This window comes from Larimichthys crocea, chromosome VIII (assembly GCF_000972845.2).
Source record: "Larimichthys crocea isolate SSNF chromosome VIII, L_crocea_2.0, whole genome shotgun sequence".
In the NCBI taxonomy this organism is placed as follows: domain Eukaryota; kingdom Metazoa; phylum Chordata; class Actinopteri; family Sciaenidae; genus Larimichthys; species Larimichthys crocea.
This window is the reverse complement of record NC_040018.1, coordinates 18,163,165-18,182,996: the sequence shown is the minus strand read 5'-3', so window position 1 is coordinate 18,182,996 and position 19,832 is coordinate 18,163,165. Positions and strand designations below refer to the sequence as shown.

Here is a 19,832-nt window from a genome sequence, read left to right as displayed (position 1 = left end):
AGTTTTGTCTGTGCCTAACTGTATGTATTGTATGATTGTAAGAGTTTGTTTGTGTGTGTGTGCATAAACATTTTTGTGTGTTTACGTGTATGTGTGTGCATGCCATCAAGGACTAAGCTGGTATTTAATTCTCTAATTCAATGCCAAGTTGATTAAAACAAACTGCTGCAGCCCCTTGTATTTTTCACACTCCTTCTTACAAGACACACTTTCGTTTTTTTCTGTCCTTGTTTGTTTGGTTGCTCCCACAGGTATGTTTCAGAAATGAGATTTGATTATGGCAATTTATTACCGCCAAGCTGATACTTTGAGTAGAGCAACGGCAGGCACGCTTCAGAAGGACGGAATTGAAATGTGTGCGCACAGGCACAGATACACACATGCAGACACGCACGCACACTCATAACAAGGTGCCAGAGTGCAGTGTGTACATAATAGTGTTTGAAATGGTGATGCATGAGCCTGTTAACCAGCTGGCTACTGATAAAAGGGCTGGGCCATGTCCCGGAAACACACACACACATATGCACGCGTGCAACACAAAATTACCTCCTTTCTGTCCAGATCTAATATCTTTGAACACGTTCTCACTTTTTTTTGTTTTTTTTTACTTTTTATTGTCTTCTGACTTTTCTCTTTTTTTCTTCTGTTTTCTCTTTATTCTTCTCAGTGGCTTCTCTTATTGTGTTTGGGCCTTGTATTTGAATGTCAAGACTAGTTACAAAAATATTATTCACGATTGTTTAAAATAGGAATAGAAAATATATATTTTTTTATAACTTTATATTTTAGAACTTAATATTTTTTTTTAATCTTAACTGAGTATAATATATCACAGCATTGTTAGAGATGTGAGCATCACTCTCTTGGCCTGCGTATTTACCATCAACACACTTGTGCATGCACACCTCGACACACACACACACACACACACACACGCACGCACACACATATCTTCATTGCACAGTTATGAAATATGATCTATGGAGAGAAATACATTCATATCTATAAAATCATTAAAGTGGGCAGACCAGGGGAAATGCCAAGTGTCTGCCACACACACAGTAGGACACACACTCACACAGTACATGTACAGGTTTGCACTCATGAATGTATGTTGTACGCACACACATTCACTCCCGCCTGCATAGGAACACACGCACCCTCATAAACGGCTGTGGTGACTGCGTTGCCCCCAGGCATCCATTTAGGGACAGATTGCCTGTCATGGAATACGTATGGCATATTCAAATAAGCCCTGCTCGCTCACACCGCATATCATAGTTTAACTAGCCTTATAGCCTAGCACTGCGGCTGTAACCATAAAACCTCCTTCTAAATGTATGACACGTTTGGGTGTTTGCTATTATACAATAATTAGAAACAGAACAAAAATAATTTAACAAAATAATTTGCCACAATATCCAAATAACATGCTGATCTGATAGACTAGCACCTAAATTTAAGATAAATAAATGACACATGAATGAATGAATGAATAAAGAGCAATAACTGAACTGAAACAATGAATCGGTTCATTTCAAGTGCTTTACTGCATAACATTGCAAATACTGCGTGATGTTAAACTAATATGGCAGGCCTTAAATGTTCATGCTTAACTCCTTAATAAGACACTTTTTGCATTATCGATGTTTTTAAAAGACAAAATCTAAATCCTGTTAATGAATAATTATAAAAAACAGAAAAAAAAGTTTTCATTTCTTTAAAGCCAGTGTTTTTCTTGAACAGAAATCACCTTTTCTTGTTTTTACACCTGATGGTAATTCAGTATAGTTTTTATACTCCTCTATCCTTCTTTATATCCCACCATCTCTTCTTTTTCTTTCCCTCCATTCTTTTCTTGTAGTTGCTTAATTTATTTATTTTCTCGCTCAGTGAAATTAAGTGTTTGGCCTTAGGTGAGTGATCCATCATATGTAGAGGGCCTGGCCCTAATGATGGCAGTTTTATACACTCACCCACCATTTCTCTCGCTCTCACATTTCTCACACACGCACACGCACACGCACACACACACACACACACACACACACACACACACACGTCTGCAAACAGAGAGAAGCGAAATGCTAGTTGGTGAACAAGCAAGCATCTGTTCCTTTTTTATTATTATTATTTCTATTTCCTTTCTGTTTCTCTCAGCTGGTCCCACTCTTTCCTCTCCTCCTCTAAATGCCTTTTCTCCCTCATGGTTTCTTTCCAGGTCTTTCTTGTGACCGCTGTGAGTTTGGTTATTGGAATCTGTCCCACCCAGACGGCTGCCTCCCATGTGACTGCGACCCCCTGGGTTCCCTCAGCCCATTCTGTGAGCCTGAGGGGGGGCAATGTGAGTGTAAGCCTGGGGTAGGGGGCCAGCGCTGTGACTCTTGTGGCAGGGGTTCGTATGGTTTAAGACTGGAGGGGTCCTGTGCCCCCTGCAACTGCTCACAAGAAGGAACAGTACCTGGGACAGACTGTGATCCTCACACAGGACAGTGTGTGTGTAAGGCAAGTGAACAAGTCTACATTTTCTTTTCTTTTTTATCATATTTTATTATTATTACATACAATAATGTCAACCATAGTTGACTTTTTTTCCCAATACTTCCAATTGCTATAGCACTCGTGGCCACTGGTCACTGGCCACTGCCACCATGTATGGTCACACAGCCTATGATTTAAAAAAACAAACGTGAATTATAGACAATGCCTGTAGCAGAGCCAACAGTTAAAGACAAACAGGTTGTGTTTAAAACCTGTCTCACTGACAGTCATTTCAAAACCTTGTTGGCTGTTCTTGTCTAGGCTGCCTTTGGGGTATCTTTGATAGTTGGAGTTACTATAATGTTATCTAACACACAGAGTCATCTTTGTTTTGTTTTTTGACGTCCTCTCATCTTTTGTACCTTTCTTTTTTCAGGAACATGTGGAAGGCCGTCTCTGTGACTCTTGTCGCCATGGCTACCACACCCTGGAGCAGCGAAACTCCCTGGGCTGTCTGCCGTGTGCGTGTGACATTCATGGCACTGTGCCAGGAGGTGTATGTGATATGTGGACTGGACAATGCCCATGCCGAGAGGGGGTGCACGGCGCACAGTGTACCAACTGTGCCCACAACTACTACAACAGGAGTTTACATCTCCAGCGTAAGAGAAAACATTGAGGAAAAAATAGAAAAACTCCATTGAGAGGCAACATGCTGTATTTACTGTAATTGAAATAAAATGGGTGTTATGTAACTAATGTGTTCACCTTATCTGAAGGGCATATGTTGCCCATAATTATATCATGTAAAGATTTTTGTTTTATACAGCTTTTGTGTTGTTGTTGCGTAAGTCATGATTGAATGAATCTATTGTGTTTTTGATGTTGTTTTGTGTCCCATCAGAGGGGTCCTCCCATGGCTGTGTACCATGTGTCTGTGACCCCAGAGGAACAGTGACGGGGTCAGTATGTGACAGCACCACCGGGCAGTGTGTTTGTGTCTCTACACGCTTTGGACAGGACTGTAGCGGCTGCCGACCTGGTGAGTGTGTTTGAAATAATTGCGGATAGATGGATGATATATCGATCAACAAGAAACATAAGGAGTGATTGGATGAATACAGTGGGTAAGTTATCGGCTGCCCAAGGGTTAAATGACCCAAAAATGGTAGAGGAAAATGCTGAGGAACAATGGTTGGTACTCCAAACCTTTAGTTCTTGTTCCTTTGTTTGTTTGTGCATGTGTGTGTGTGTGTATGCGAGTGTGTTGGCATGTGCCTTCTGCCAGATCCCCATTCAGTGATTGTCCCATTTGTGCCAGGACTCAACAACAGCACCATAAAGGGGAAGGATTGCTTCTTCTCACTCTTCTCCTTTTTATTTTTGTGTGTGCATTACCTCATGAATTTGTGTGTGTGTGTATTTGTATATGCGTGGTTAGTCTTATGGGACAAGAGGTAACAGATGCTGTATTGTACCAGTAGTGGAGAAGGACCAACAGCATAGTCAGGTTTACTGTAACACACATTGTAAATGAATGTATCAATGGAAGGTGTTGAAAAGAGTAACAGAGGACACAGGAATAGTTGTTATCTTACAAATACTGACAAAATAAAAATAGAGGCAACATTCAGTACTATTTGAGGTGACATGATAACAACAACAGCACAACTTTGTTGCTTTTTCTCTTTTTGTGCTGTTATTTCACTGCTTTTGCTAAACATTGTCAAAACTGTCAGGTCATGACATAGGATACATACCACTGAGAATTTACTGTTGAAGTGGCTTAATAGAATATCTACTTTGTCTATTAGCTGCAGTTAGCCTTGAGAAAAATAAGCTGAATTGATTTATACTTTAGGACCTAGAGTGCTTAATGTAACCTCACAGACTTATTGGCTTTGTGTTAAATTTTATTAGAAATAAATGGCAAACAACACCAGAATTGTACACAATCCTCATACACCACTTCCTCTTTGAGGATTTTTATATATAACATTATAGCACTATATAATCAGAGAAGAGAACAGAATATGCACCATGTATGAAGGTTCATTGTTTTATAATGCATATGCAGTACTTTCAGTCCAGTACATGGGATATTATTTATTTATTCATCATACAGTGGCCATTGGCATCCACATAAATATTTGTGATATGAAATGTAAGACTTTTGTAAATCACAAACTAGACATAAAAAAACTGATGTTTTGGGTTGTATTTTTTAGAAATCGGCATTTAGATTTGATTTCAAAGGTGCTGAAAATCAAGGAAAAGGAAGGAAGGTTTATATTTTTGCTTTATTTGATCTTTCTCTCTGTCCAGGCTTCTACCTTTCTCCAGATCACAGCATGTGTGCAGAGTGTGACTGCCATCCCATGGGAGCATCGCAGCGTGGTTGTGAGAGCCAGACGGGACAGTGTGTGTGTGCCCATCCTTCAGTGGGAGGGCGGCGCTGTGACGAATGTCGTGAGATGTTCTTCGGTTTCAACCCTGGCCTGGGCAGGTAACCTACAAGTCAATTGCACACAGACAAACAGCATATATTTTGGTTGTGCATCCTGTAAAGCTTTTATCTATTAATTGCACCACCTGCACGCACGCACGCACACACACACACACACACACACCCACAGACACACATACAGCTACCTATGAGCGCACACACCAGCAGGTGCAGTCTCTGTAAAGACAGTTTACAGATTGGTTGGCAGACATATGACTTACATGAGTTAAGAGCTGCTTTGACCTTTACCGCTCATGTTTCTATCTACAGGCTGTCTCACACACACACAGCCGCACACACAACTTAAAACACACATACACAAATGTAACTGTACACGTTACACCCTGCGTGATACTGGTACGCACACACACTAAGTTCCTCTCAACAGGGTGTCATAGCAGATAGATGATCCACAAACTGTTTGACTAGTGGTCTACGCTGTGTGTGTTGGTGTGTGTGTGTGTTAGCTGACCTTGCCTGATAGCTATATTCCCCAGTGTTCGGGCTGTGGCTGAGATCCCCGCTCAGCAGAGAGGTTGGATGATTGAAAGAGGGAGAAATAACAACAGAGTGATCAAGAGTTTTCATGTTAAGGAAGGAAAGAGTAGAAAAATGATGAGAGAAAATTCAGAGAGAAAAAGAATGATAAGAAAAGATGGTCAGAGGCACAGATCTTGTAAATGGCAAGCATTAACAGTGCAGACAGATTGTACCTTTCTCTCTTTGTCTCTGTCCGTGTCTTCCTTTCTTCACTTTTTCCTGACTTATTTTCTTTCTTTGTGCAGGAAAAAATGACAAATAAACTGTTCTGTTATTACTGCTGAATGGTTTTCTTGTGCCCAGAGTCGCTCTATAATAAGGATTTCTTCATCTAAATGTCATCAAGTAATTTATCCTCCCCCTTCAATCAATAAGCTTTACACAAATGAATTTACACACACAAATTGATGTGTGAGCAGTTGGCTGGAGATGTAGTCCTGTGTCTCTATGTGTCTCCATGGAGAAACGGGTCAGAGAAATGCTGACTGCTATTCCCATCATCACAAAGAAATATGTTGGCAATTCTCTCTGGAGGGATTAAGAACTGTACTATACACACATTCACTTACACATGTAATTTTATTATAAGGGATTACATGTGTAATTTTCACATACCTTAAAAACTGACAACAACATATAATTTGTGTTGTTTGGACCTAAAGATCTCTGAAAGTAATTTCTCTATACATGTCACTCTTCTGTATTAGCATGCTGTATCACACTAAATACACACTTTAATTACTTTTTCACACACATACTGTACTTTGAGGCTGATATAAAAAGATAGAATGGGTGTGATGTTTGTGTTTTCTTTCTCCTTGGGAATGAAGTGAAGGTCGAGTCACTGTGGCATTTGTGAGTATGTGTGTATTGTGCCTGTGTGTTTTTAAGTGTTTGTGTGTGCGTGTGTGTGTGTGTGTGTGTGTGTGTGTGAGCACCAGTTGACAGGACAAATTTGCAGGTCGTTAAGAGGCTGTGGCTTTTCACACGGCAATAAAGAAGGTGTAGTGGTCTGTGTGTGTGTGAGAGAGAGTGACAGAGAGAGGGGTCATGTGAGGACAGTAAGTGTAAGAAAGAAAAAACCCATGGATAGTTTGTGTGCGTGTGCGTGTGGCAGTTACAGGGTTATAGGGATTAGACAGTGTTACTCTCTATTTCAGTGTGTGTGAGTGTGAGTCAAACATCTCCCAACAAGTGTGTGCATGTGATTGTGTGTAAAGGTGTGAGGTGGCTGGCTGGCCGGATGATCACCCGCTGCCCAGCCCCAGTGAGAGTAACGCCACGTTGATGACCCAGACACACACAAACACATTCTGATAATTCTGATGGGGAATGCAGTTTCTGTGAAGTTAGTTTCACAGCTACAGGGTGATGGTGTGTGGGATAGATGGTAGTGAGGGTCTCAGTGTTAGGGTGAAGACCCAACACCTTTTAGACACACACACATACTCAGTCACAAGTTATCTTTGAACATTTGCACACTTATTATTTTTTTCTATTGATATTATTTTGGCCTACCATCCGCACACAAGAATAACACTTACGGTATGACCCTCAATTAAGGCAATTATTTGACAACTATGCAATTATCCAGCCACTAAAGCAGAATATATTGTGTCAGTGACAACATCTCCGTGGTGATTGTTTTATAAAACCCTACAAACATTTGAAAAAACATGAATTCTTCAAATAACTTGCAATGTAATGCCTTTCTGTATTCTATAGCTATAGAATGTGTGTATGCATGTGAGTTGTATTGTGTCTGTAAGGTACAGTGTTTTATTACAACTCTATTTATGGCAAGGTTCTAATAAATTATGAGTGCTTTGACGTTTTCAGCCAGCTAGATGTATCCATGGATGAAAATTGTGGATTTCTTTTCCTCTTGACCAGATGCCAACCTTGTGCATGTGACCCAATGGGCAGTGTCAATGGTTCATGTCATCCAGACTCAGGGGTGTGTGTGTGTAAGCTACTGGTAACTGGAGACAAGTGTGATGTATGTCAGCCTGGAGCAATTCATTTCGACCCTGAGAACCACTTTGGCTGCAGCAAAGGTCTGTTTTTACATTTTAACACATACAAATACAAATCCACACACACTGACTTAAAACCTAGCAGTCTTTGTGCTAAGCTAACTTGCTACTGCAGCTATATATTCATCATACAGACATAAGAGTCTTCCCCCTACAAGAAAGTGTATAAGCATATTGATGAACTATTCCAAGTATCATAAAACATTCAGTATATTAATAATGTGTATAATTGTATTATTAGCATCAATAATAGTCAGCAAGCAACCTAAAACTAGTTTTTACATTTAACATGCTCTAATTGTAAATTGTTTAGTCATAGTCTCATTCTGTTTATGTCAGTAACTATTACTATCCATCATCCATATTTTTGTCTTATCTGTGCAGCACCTTCCCAGCAACCTGCACCAGCAGGTTTTGCTCTCAGTTATTCTTCCATTCATCTCTCTTGGCATCCACCTGACTCCCCAAACTCAAACCAACTCAACTACACACTCATTAGGGATGGACAGTCAGTTTATAGCATCCAAAGTCACTATCCTTTCAGTAAGTATCTTTAATTCTTTAACTTAAATCTACTTACTATTTCAGATTCACATGAAACAAACACCTTTTTCCCTTGACTGTTTCTTAAGGCCCTGGATTATTTGAAGACACCGGTTTGTTTCCCTACACCAACTACTCTTACTGGCTCATAACAGCTAATGTGGCTGGTGCGACAACAAGTGCGTTAGCCTCATACCAAACTTTAGGTGCACCACCTGAAGCAGAACATCTCCATTTAAACCTTATGGGACGACCCGGTCCTACCACCGCTAGCTTTAACTGGAGCACACCACGAAACGACACAGGCCCAGTGGAAAGGTAAGTAAGGAGGGGAAGGGGGAGGTTAAGGTTTAGAGGACAGAGCACCCGGGACTCCAGTTAGCAGAGTCAACATTTCGCTTCAACATGTGGGTCTTCAAAGTGAGAAAACAAATACATTTGCCCTATTATTTGCTCTATGTTGGGGTTCTGACTGACAAAACATTGTAATGATCAACCTAAATCATTAATTGTATGGCATATTAGTACAGCTTCAAGTAGTAGAACATTCCAACTACAAAGAGTGACCTTTTGAAACCTCTCTTGGAGATATATTTTGTTACGAAACATTGAGATTTTTAAAAATTCATTCAAGCAAAGAATCTGGAGAAGTGAAACTGAGGTGAAGGGGACTTGCACAGTGCCAGTTAGGTTGAGTCAATGATATAATAATTAAAGCAGAAGAGAAAGACAGAGAATATCAGTTGTAGAGAGTTTTCAAGTGAAGGATTGATAGGTTCAGCAGGGAAAATGTATTCTTTGCTGGAAGCCTATGAGGAATCAGAGGATGTGCAGTATGCACAGTTGGTGGGGAGTTGTAGAAGGGAATGAGTGGAAGGAGGAAAGGAAAAACATTTTTATTTGTCACAAAGCCAGTTTCCCTCAGGGTACAATACTAGAAATATTAAATCTCTGGAATATAGAAAATCTGATGGAGAAGAAAAATGCGGAAATGTGGTTGGGAGGAGATGGAGGATAGATGTTAAGAGCTCAGGTGACCGTGACGACTCAGATGACAGTTGTCACAACAGTATGGTGCACTTACGAGTCAAGTGGAAACAATGGCCTGGTTAACGATCCCACCAAGGCTAAATACCTGGGTTTCCCTGCCAGTCAGTCAGAATAAAGAAGACCTATGGATGAGAGGTGAAACGTCTTCACTGATCTACAACCAAGTCCAGTTGCCCCAAATTTGACTTTTCTCTAAGAAACATGACCTGGACGACTGAGAACCTTCACAGAAAACATGAAAAGCTTGAACAGGGTGGATGTGACAGACCAGCTGTAGTTCTTATTTATTTTAATATTATTTTGGGAGCATTTTGCTTTTAAATGGTAGTGTATAGTTGAAATGCAGACAGGAAATGTTGGGAATGACCTGCAACAATGTTGCTGCCTGTCTAGACCTGTTTCTAGACCTTTGAATTGCTGCCAAACCTTGTAGTATATTTTACATGGCACGTGTCTTACCCCCTAGGCCCCTGTGACATCCAAGTGCTAGTTTTTAACTGAAACTCATGTGGTGTTGTGGAGTGATAGTGACAGAAGGCAAATTAAGAAAAGAGGAATTGATTATCACAATTCTTGTCTCCCACAGGTTTGTGCTATCCTCCACGGAGTCATCTGTTGGAGCAGAGCCTGTCATTCACTACACAGGCTTATCTACAGAGGCTGTGGCAAGCGGTCTAAAGCCCTTCACCCAGTACACTGCAGTACTGCAGGTAGGTGGGGCAGACATTCAGTGTTTTTAGTGCCTGCATCACTTTTCAAAATTTAGAGCAATGACTCTCATACCCTATGTGAAGCAACTGTATTATCAAAATAAGTATACTTGAGTCACAGTTATGCGATCAATGTTCATTGCATGTACAGCTTAGACGCTGAAAATGACTGAATCCTAACCCTGTCTACAGGCGTGCTCTTCTGGGGGATGTACTTCTACCCCACCACTGTCTCTTCTGACAGCCTCTGCCCCACCACAAAACCAACCCCCACCCAGAATCACTGCTACAGGATCTTATACACTGCATGCTTCCTGGGGGCCCCCCAGTCAGCCAAATGGTATGAACCTAAACATACATGCATTAATACAGAAAAACATGCACATACACAAACCATACACACCCAATTAAGAATGCACAAATGTTGATTTATTATAAGAATTATACAATTAAATGACATAACACACACACACATAACACACACCACACTAACATAAGACACTTGCCTCGTAGTATGGCTTTTAGGCTTGAAGTATGAGAATCAGCTAACACACACACACACACACACACACAGAGAAATAAGCACTGAACTGGAACTGCCTTTGGTAAATCCAGAGAGCTTTGTAATGGCTCTAAGGCTCAGTGTCATACAGAGCCCTGTAACCTGGGTTTCTCTCTGTTTGTGTCTCTTGCTTTTTTTCCTCTCTCTGTTAATCTGTTTCCCTCCCAGTGTCATACTGAGCCTTGTTACATGGGTTCCTCTGTGTCTCCTTCATTCATTTCTGTCATCAGTTTATTATTTAAAGAATGGTTGACAGTGCTCTCAACTGGATTTATCTTTAATCTTAGTCCTGACCTGTACACCTCCACCTTTTATGATGTGGGTTTGTCCCCTGACTCAGCCCAGGCAGTGTCAACTAGAAACAATGCATCTGTCAACAACAGTTGTTGTTTTTCTTGACTATTTTCAGACATGATTGTCTACAAGAAAAATGTAATTAAATATCAATGGTTACTGATGTTGTATGGACTTTTAGAGACAGACATATCAATGGAAGCACAAGGTCAAGGTCCATTATTTATTGTCCATTTTCCAACAGAGGATTGTCAATATTTCAGTAAAGTGACCAGGGAGGTTAACAGAGTGTTTTGACCTAAAGCTAATTTACAGTCATTACATTAGGATTCAAATAAACTGATGTTGTAGAAACTACTCTGTGTACACTATAATAATATTAGAGAGGCGAAAAAAGGGAGGAGACAGGCCTTAAAGAAAAAAAAACATGCTGAGTGCAAGGAATAAAGACTTACATGTATGTAAAGGAAAGCAAAAAAAGAAAACAGGGTAAGGATACGGTACACGAACAAAGGTTCCACATTAAGGCTTTCTATATAATTAGATTTTATTTGTATTTTATACTTACAACAACACTCATCTTTTCCACAGTGTCTGTAAGTCTCTTATTGTATTTTGATGCTGCCTGCCCTGTCCTCATGCTAACCCAGCTCTGTCATTTTCCTATTAACAAGCAGAATTCAGCATGAGAGATTAGGACAATAGCCTGGTTTTCACCAGAGAGCTAAACAGGACTAGCCTGGACTTAGTCATTATCAGCCTGTTTTCTACTACAGGGCCAAACACTGGCAAGGGCTTTCTGATTATTGGATGATGTTAGATTTTCCTCAAAACAACATTACTGTACTGAAAAAATATATACAAATTTTAGCATCCTGTTGCCAGTAGGGAAGAGTATTAAGCAGGGCTACAATTTCTAATACACACTTGATGCTGTGATTCTTTTATCATAAACAGGCTGAATTGGCACTGGGACACTAATTCAATAAAAAGAGTTGAGCTAGCGTGAAAAAGAAAACCGTTGCAGTTTTTCCATAACAATTGCTGTCACAGTTGTTGATTCAGTTATTTTATGTCCGCAATAAATCTTTACTGAGGAGTTCATTATTGTAAACGACTGACAAATTATTTTGCTTTTTGTACAGGCGTTATCACAAGGTATGAAGTCTTTCTACGTGGACCAATGGACTCAAAGAACTTCTCAAGTCCAAATGCTGAGAAGAGAGTGTTCTTCAGCTCTGGTTGGTTTGATCCAAGTGTTTCCCCAGAAGCACAGTCAGCCAATAGGAGCACAGTCGCACCCCCTAAGAACAGTGCCAGTATATCAGATCTACAGGCGTTTTCCACCTATCAGATGAGAGTTGTGAGCGTCAATATGGCAGGAAATGTCACATCAGAGTGGACCACAGCACGCACCATGGAGGGAGGTTTGTACAGATTGTAATCAGGGTTAAACTTACATTACATTTTTTGTTATTCGGTCATGGGATGTATCCAAGTTCAATGGAATAACTTAAAGTAATAACAATGATTAGCAATCGAACAAAGTCAAATAAACTCGTTGCAAATTGGGAATAATCATGGCTCTCTGGTGAGGTCAATGTGGAAGCTGGACAATTTCCCATCTCCATTATATGCTAACTTTAAAAAATCCCATACTACACCCATCTTCCCATTCAAAAACTTCCAATGTCTCTCTTGAAATTTAAAATAATTGCATCTTGTGAGAAGGTAGGCAGATGAATCAGGAAGATAAGAAAATGATTAGATTTGATTTCTGTCTTGCTCAGTGTCAAAACGTTTTGGCAAAATGGCTTGTGAATGCTATGATGTTGCAGTTAACCTTGCTGACCTTTCCTCAAGCAGAAGCACCTAACATAAGTTGTGGTCAAAAAAATTAAATGATGTAAATGAAAATCGAAAATCAGAGTAAGCACTAAAACATAAGCAAGTGATGTTTTTTGGTCAAAATCTGTCTACCAGAGAACTTTGATGAATGTAATAATAAAAAAAAATTACTGAATAAAAAACACAACGTTTGTCAAAGGAATGAAGAGAAAGGAAGTAGGGAAGGAGGGAGGAAATAAAAACTGTGCACGGGGGAGGGGAAACTCATTAAGGTATTTGAATTTCAAATAGATGATATGGCTCATTAGGACTAAGTGATTGCCTCCAACATCACTCTAAGCTATGTGTCTGGATAACAAGCATATGATAACACCATTTTAAATGTGGAGTGTGTGTCAGTGTTTGTGCGCGTACATGTGCTGTTTTAGAAAGAAAGAATATGACTGTGGTTGTGTCTGCAAAGAAATCACATTTCACAGCATATTTCACAGCTAGATGCCATCAACAGTAGAATAAAGGAATCCATCTCTCTAATCTGTCGTAACCGTGGAATACTATAGAATTATGGAGTACCTAAATCCATTAAATCCACATAATATCCACAAAGTATTGTATAGTTTAATGACTACATTCGTGTTTTATTTTTTATTGACTTAGTGTAAAGGTTAATTTTTAATGCATTATTTGGCAGTCAAAGGAAAATTAGAGGGTTTAGTAGTCCAAAACCAAAAGACATATTGCTAATCTGTGACATGTAAGACATAATGAGAGAAAATGGATCTTTTTTTCTTTTTAGACTTGCCACTGATTTTTGACCGTCGGACAGTGAAAGTTCTTAAGTTCAATTCTAACCTGTAAAAACTAGAAACATGGGTGACGTCACTCATGCTCTGTCCATTCTTTGTACTGTTATTCATTTTAATGTGCATACACGTGTGGCCTGTTTCCAGTCCCAGAGTTGATAGCGCCTCCAGAAGTGTCTGCCCTGTCGTCCACCAGTCTCAAAGTTGAGTGGAACACCACTGAAGGTGAAGGGATCATCGCCAGAGGACGAGTCACAGAATATCGGGTCAACTTGCTTACTGAACAGACAAACTATCCCTATGCTCCTCCATATATTAGTCAGGTAAGACAAGATACACACTCGGACATGTGTTTGTACATAATGAGGAGGACAGCTGCAGAACTTTAAAGCTTACCTACAGCCTCCAGTTGAGTGAAAATTGTGCCAATATACACACAAATTTGTTTGTAGCAGGTCCTTTGCTCCACTCTGTGCATCACGCTTTCATGTGAAACATACAAAAAGCTTGTTCAGCATTTTTAAGTTGTTGGGGTTAAGATGGTTTAAGGGACACCAAGCTGTATAGATGCAATCAGTTCATTTTGGCTATCAAATATAATAATAAATAATAACTTCAGTTAATATTACTGTTCCCGGAAAGAAGGGAAATGATAGCCAATTAACTGATTACTTTTCAGTTTTAAAATATACACTATACTATTAATTTGTAACTGTTATTGATAATGAAATCAATAACTATCACCCCAAATTACCATGTCAGTAGCCAGTAAGTTGAAGGATATGTGCAATATTAAATAAAACAAAAAAGTAAAACACACAATAAGAATTTGAAAAAAATGCACTAAGGTAAAGAACAAAAGAGTGTGTGCACACGTGTGTGAGGGGCCGCACCAGAAGGAATGTGTCTGTGCACCGTATGCATGAAAACACGTGTTACACCTGAGACAGATAAACTTCAAAGCTTTCTTTAGATTTCTTTCTGTGTGTGTGGTTTTGTTTATGGCCAAATCAAGTTGTATGTTTATGATCTGAGCTGTGTAGCAGGGAACTAACGTTAACCATGAACGACAATCACAACAAAAAAAAACTCATCCTAACCTAAAACATCAGTACATATACATTAAAAGTTATAAAGTTCTGGACCTAGTCATCTACACTGTTAGCTGTAGCTTCATGAACGATCTCTCCTGTGTGGTGTCCATTTGTGCAAGTCGCTCCTATTGTTCTCTGCCCAGAGTTAACAGCTTGGCGTTAACTTGCTTCGTTGCTCCTTGTAAAGTCAGCTGGCAGACTTGGTGTGTGCTGCAGATGCTAATTAAGCTTGTTTACTCTCGATTAGTGTTGTGCTAACCAGAGATCCTAAGGACAAGCAGGCTCTCGTGTTTTGGCCCTAATCCTTTCGTGTCCTTTCTTTGCTGGTCTGCTTTGTAGACTGTACCGAGGTTCAGAGACCCATCAGGTCCGGGTATAGGGAAGGACAAAGAAGAGAGTGGTTAAAGGGTGACCTGGGGGTCATTGGAAGTGACCTGAGGAGAGGTGCGACTGCAAACATAATACGTTTTCACAGTCAAGGTCCAGTTTAAATCACACAATGAAAGAAATTCACCTGTGGAGTCCCAGTGGTCTCAACAAAGAAAAAGGGGTCTTTTTCCTGGACACGTCAACAATTTTAAGTTTAATCCGTCACGTCAGATTTGAAGGTGTCAGAAACACACCATGTGTGTACAAAGTTTCTTTCCTTCTTCCATGCATGTCCTCTTTTCTTCCATAGCTTTATTTTCACTAATTGCGTAAAACATTAAATAGTTGTAATTCCCTCTTTGTGTCTCTTTTTCAGGTTTTACATCGTGTGGGACCATCGTCACAGCCTATTTATGTAGTGAAAGGATTGAAGCCTTATCATGTGTACAACTTCACTGTTACACTCTGCACAAACACAGGCTGCATTACCAGTCTGCCAAGCACAGGACGGACCCTACCAGCAGGTAAATCAGAAATAGGAAAAGTTCCGAAAACACACAAGAATGCAGACAAAGATAAACAAACGCACGTACAGTTTGCATGTTATGTATCGCATCACAGCAGTAAGCAGTTCTATAGGAAGTAATTTTGAAAATGGGTAAATGCTGATCAGTTACATACTGTGTGCAGTATGTGTGTGTATCGTCTTCATAACTACTGCAACACAGGCCTCTGACATATGCTGACACGCATCCAAAAGCACACAGTCAGTCATTGGGTACTTGAGTGGCGACAGCATTAGTCGTGTTAACCAGAGGGGATATTCATGGCGTGCCGCAGTAAAAACAATTTAGTGTTAATTACAAGGAGAAAAATGTGGCAGAGCACACACTTCCTGCTGGCCATGAATCAAACATACACAGAGTTACAGAAACACACATACATGATGTATCTCTCTCTCTCTGTCTCTCTCTCACACTCACTTAGATTTATAACCATTATGGAAGTGGAATGAATTAGCTGTGTTTAATAACTCAAACTCAGGCAAAAATCTATGGGACTGAGATGAACACTAATTGATCAGTGCAAAATGACATAGACACACAGACACAGAATTTTTATTCATGCTGTTTCTCTCTGACCGTCTGTTTCTTTCCCACTTTTTTACTCAGTCCACTTCTATCTGTAGCTGCTGCTTTCACTCAAACACAAAATAGCACATGGCAGCAGAGGAACATGAATCACTCTGCAATATACTTATTGCACACTTGACCCCCCCCAACACACGTTTCCATCTGTTCACTCACAGTTTCTATTCTTGCTGCTCATTTTATGTTTTGATTTTGTTTTGTTTATCCCTTTAGGTGAGTAGACAATGGGTGCTTTAAATGGCTGGGGGAAAAAAAAAACTTTTATCTATAAATACTTGCTCAGGGATTTAAGCTTTTGAACGTACTCTAAACAGCTACATCTGTTGACATAGCGAATATTTTCATTCCATACAATTCTCAAAAAGTCCTGCTTTGTGTTTATTGTGATGAATGATGCTTCCTACTGTAATAGGTGGACTTTTTAAATGTATTTTTAATGGCTACATCTGTTGACACAGTGACGACGTTTATTTCAAGTGATTCCAAAGACTTCTCTTGACTGTAATACAGTACAATACAATATGGCTTATTGTACCCAGTTGACTTTTTGAATGTATTTTTAACAGCCACATCTGTTGCCACCATTTTGTTTCATCCAACACCAAAGATGTCCCTTGTTTCAACTATAAGAAATGATAATGGCATATGTCGTTTGCCAGATTTTTAAAATCAATTTGCATAGCATGTGCTGTGGGTGTTGAGCTTCTGTTGTAGCTCCACAACTCACAGCTTCACTTTTTCTCATTTAGTTTAAAACTATCATCTTGAAAGTTCACACAAAATATTTAATAATCATTTTTAATAATCTAAGCTATTGGGAAGTACATACCCCTTTGTGCTGTATAACGTTTTTCTCTGTAACAAATCAACAATTGGTAACAAATGTGCTGTAATCATAAAATGACAAAAAGTTAAAAAGCTAAGACATTATTTGTTCTATGATGATCTAAAATTCACAACTCGGAATATATTATAATAAGTATGTATGTAATCTCCTAGGTTTTCTTCTCCCAACATATTGTAGCCTCTTTGGTCCCCAATTTTTAGTAAATTGAAAGAAAAGAAAAGAGAAACTAAAAACTTTATTATGGTTTGTCCAAAAATCCAAAAAACAAAGTTCTTTCAGTTTGGTCTTAAAATGTTTTTTACAGATATAAATAAACATTGTGATACTGATCCTGAATGAAGCTCAGCGAGTGAAATAATCCCCACATTAAGTGGTACTGCTGGTATGGTGTACTTGAGCGTGGTACTGATGCACTGATAAATCTACCACACATAAGGCTGGGCCATTAGAGTCAGCTACCATCTGCTGTAAGTGAGTAGACAGCATCTGCGAAACCACTGGAGTTACACCAAAGCACATGACTGAACATTAGCGCGCACACCGAGACAGACGTAATGACACCAGGAAAGAGCTCTCCGTCCATGTGTGTGGATGCATTTGCAATTGTTTCAACGTGTGTGTCTTTCCACAAAGTTATCGATCACGACGTAAAGTGAGTGGCTAATCAGGGGCTGATGGTGATGTTTTATGTATCCTACATCCATAAAGGCTTGTTCTACAAGACATACACACAAAGAGACATACACACATACACACTCACACTGTAACACCACTCAACAGAACAGGAACTTTATTGATTTACGCATAATTGGCCTGAGGCCCTTCTTGAGGAGAGAAATATGCATGGCAAGGGATCACCATGTCAATAAGTGGTGTGCTTGTGTGCGTGGTGTAACTGTACGCTAAGAGCCTGTTAAGACATGTCAGTCGCTGTAAAAACAGAAAACACACACACATGCACAATTGCTCCTGGGAGCTGGCCCATGATTTAGCTGCTTCATTACCATGTCGGCAGCTAAAATTAACCTTTCTGGTGGACTGTTAACCTTCTGTCCATGGGTGTACATGTGTGTGTTTGAGCACACGCATGATAAGGCAAGTGGCTTTCGTCAAACTGAACGTGTCATAGTGTTAAGTACATTTTAGCGAAATTAACAAGTGGATGCAATAAATGAATACATGACATACGAGGACTAGATACCAGCACATTAGAATCATAGAGAAAATACCCTAAATTGGTATTTGTTCATTTTCCTAGATGCTTGCTCTTTCTGGTAAATTGCTGGTTTTACAAACTTCAGACTGCATACCTTTATTACATACATTTATTAGGACACTGAAAAAAGGAGAAAATTACCCCTGTCAATGCCATATCAGTTATTTAATTGCAGAGCTGTACAATGATAGAAGTAAAGAAGGAATGGTTTGACATGAAGTTGCCAAAAAAGCAACTTGCTAAAGCAGCAGGTGATTTTACACTGTTGGCTGCAACATGTGATGATCCCCAGGACAGCGACTGAGCTTTTAGGGTGTAATTATACATTTTGTAATAAAACAACTGCAATAATAAATAATGTACTTGTGATGAATAACTCAGGAGTTTTGTGAAATAAGTGACGTGTCTCTCCCACTTTTCACTAGACTATTCACTAATCACACAGAGACAAAAGTCTAGTGGGAAAAACGGCCCCAACATGATGGAATCTAAATTGGAGTAATCTGGAAAGAGAAGACAAACTATGTTTCTTTTTAGTTTTAAACCTGTACAGTTTAATCTTTAAGTACACACACTTCCTGGGTGTTAACTGATGTTGGGTGCCATCATAGGTGACAGTAGCTCTGCTAGGTTGAGTGAATCAGTCATGATATCCTCAGTAACATTACGGTCTCACAGTCAGATGTCATCCAGGGACACTCCAGTTCACTGAGGTCAGTCCAGTTTGATCAACCCTTTAGAACCAGCGGAGCGTGGTCCATTTTGCCACTGGATTTCAGTCATAAGCCCAGGAAACCTGGCTTGCCCTCTGATGCAGTGAGAGGCTTGTGTTTCCTCATGTACAGATAGTGCAAGGGTCAGTTGTTCACAAGAAAAGGTCTCTTACAGGCTGTCACATGCACCTACATCCTATTTTAAAGATTCGGCGCAATAACAATTTCTCTCTTGTAATTTTGAAGCAGTCACATATATATATACACACACACACACACCGATGTTTTAAAACAAGGTGTGTGTGGCACAGTCAATGTTCTAAATGTCACTATAGCTCAATTTCAATAGACTGGTAAGCTATCGATTGGCAGTAATTTATGGTTTGATGTGGCAAGATGAGCCGCCTAAGACAAGCTGTCCACTTCCCTTTTAAGAGCTCTATTAGAACTCACACTAAAGATGGTCCGCATGTGTGTGTCACTGAGAGCTAATTTACTCCTACCACAGACCATTTAGGCCATTACTGAAACACACACACACATACACACAGAAACACAGCGATGCAATGACACTTAATGCACGCACATCTTTCCCATCTCTACACCAGTCCATCACTTGCTATATTCTCTCTCCATTCTTATATATATATCCTCTCACCATATCAGCCAGTCTACAGTTGATTTATTTATGATTCGTGTTGAAGCTCCGGCTCCAGTTGCTCCCAGTATGTTTCAAAGGGACATTTAATTTAACATCTAAAGTGAAAGAAGGAAATTAAATTGACCCTCCTGTTAAATGAAAGTGAGACTTTTGTCCAGTCTAGACATACAGTAGGCACGAGAGAAATGAGCTAAAGACATCACGACCACAGACTATTTTTATTAATGATTACAACCACAAGATTAGAGTGTTTTTGAGTTAGGTATGGCACGTTGCTCAAGTGTTTCTATATACTTGCATTTTAAATACATTCAACACGCAAAACACTGCATTAGGTCGGTAAAAAGGCAGTTCAGAAATGTACTATAAAAATCTGATTAAAACATTAGGTTTGGTTATTATTTA

The 19,832-nt window shown here is 39.6% G+C and overlaps 1 protein-coding gene across 1 annotated transcript in view; it reads left to right on the top strand.

The window, feature by feature from the left end:
* ush2a (Usher syndrome 2A (autosomal recessive, mild)) overlaps positions 1-19,832 on the top strand; it is a 195,514-nt gene that overhangs the window by 48,078 nt on the left and 127,604 nt on the right. Inside the window, exons 18-29 of the mRNA XM_027281636.1 lie at positions 2,225-2,508; positions 2,921-3,146; positions 3,389-3,526; positions 4,810-4,990; positions 7,424-7,587; positions 7,951-8,109; positions 8,199-8,427; positions 9,746-9,869; positions 10,062-10,209; positions 11,871-12,152; positions 13,524-13,699; positions 15,216-15,363. Of these exons, the coding sequence (XP_027137437.1) occupies positions 2,225-2,508; positions 2,921-3,146; positions 3,389-3,526; positions 4,810-4,990; positions 7,424-7,587; positions 7,951-8,109; positions 8,199-8,427; positions 9,746-9,869; positions 10,062-10,209; positions 11,871-12,152; positions 13,524-13,699; positions 15,216-15,363 (2,259 nt within the window). The remainder of the gene's footprint in view (positions 1-2,224; positions 2,509-2,920; positions 3,147-3,388; positions 3,527-4,809; positions 4,991-7,423; positions 7,588-7,950; positions 8,110-8,198; positions 8,428-9,745; positions 9,870-10,061; positions 10,210-11,870; positions 12,153-13,523; positions 13,700-15,215; positions 15,364-19,832) is intronic.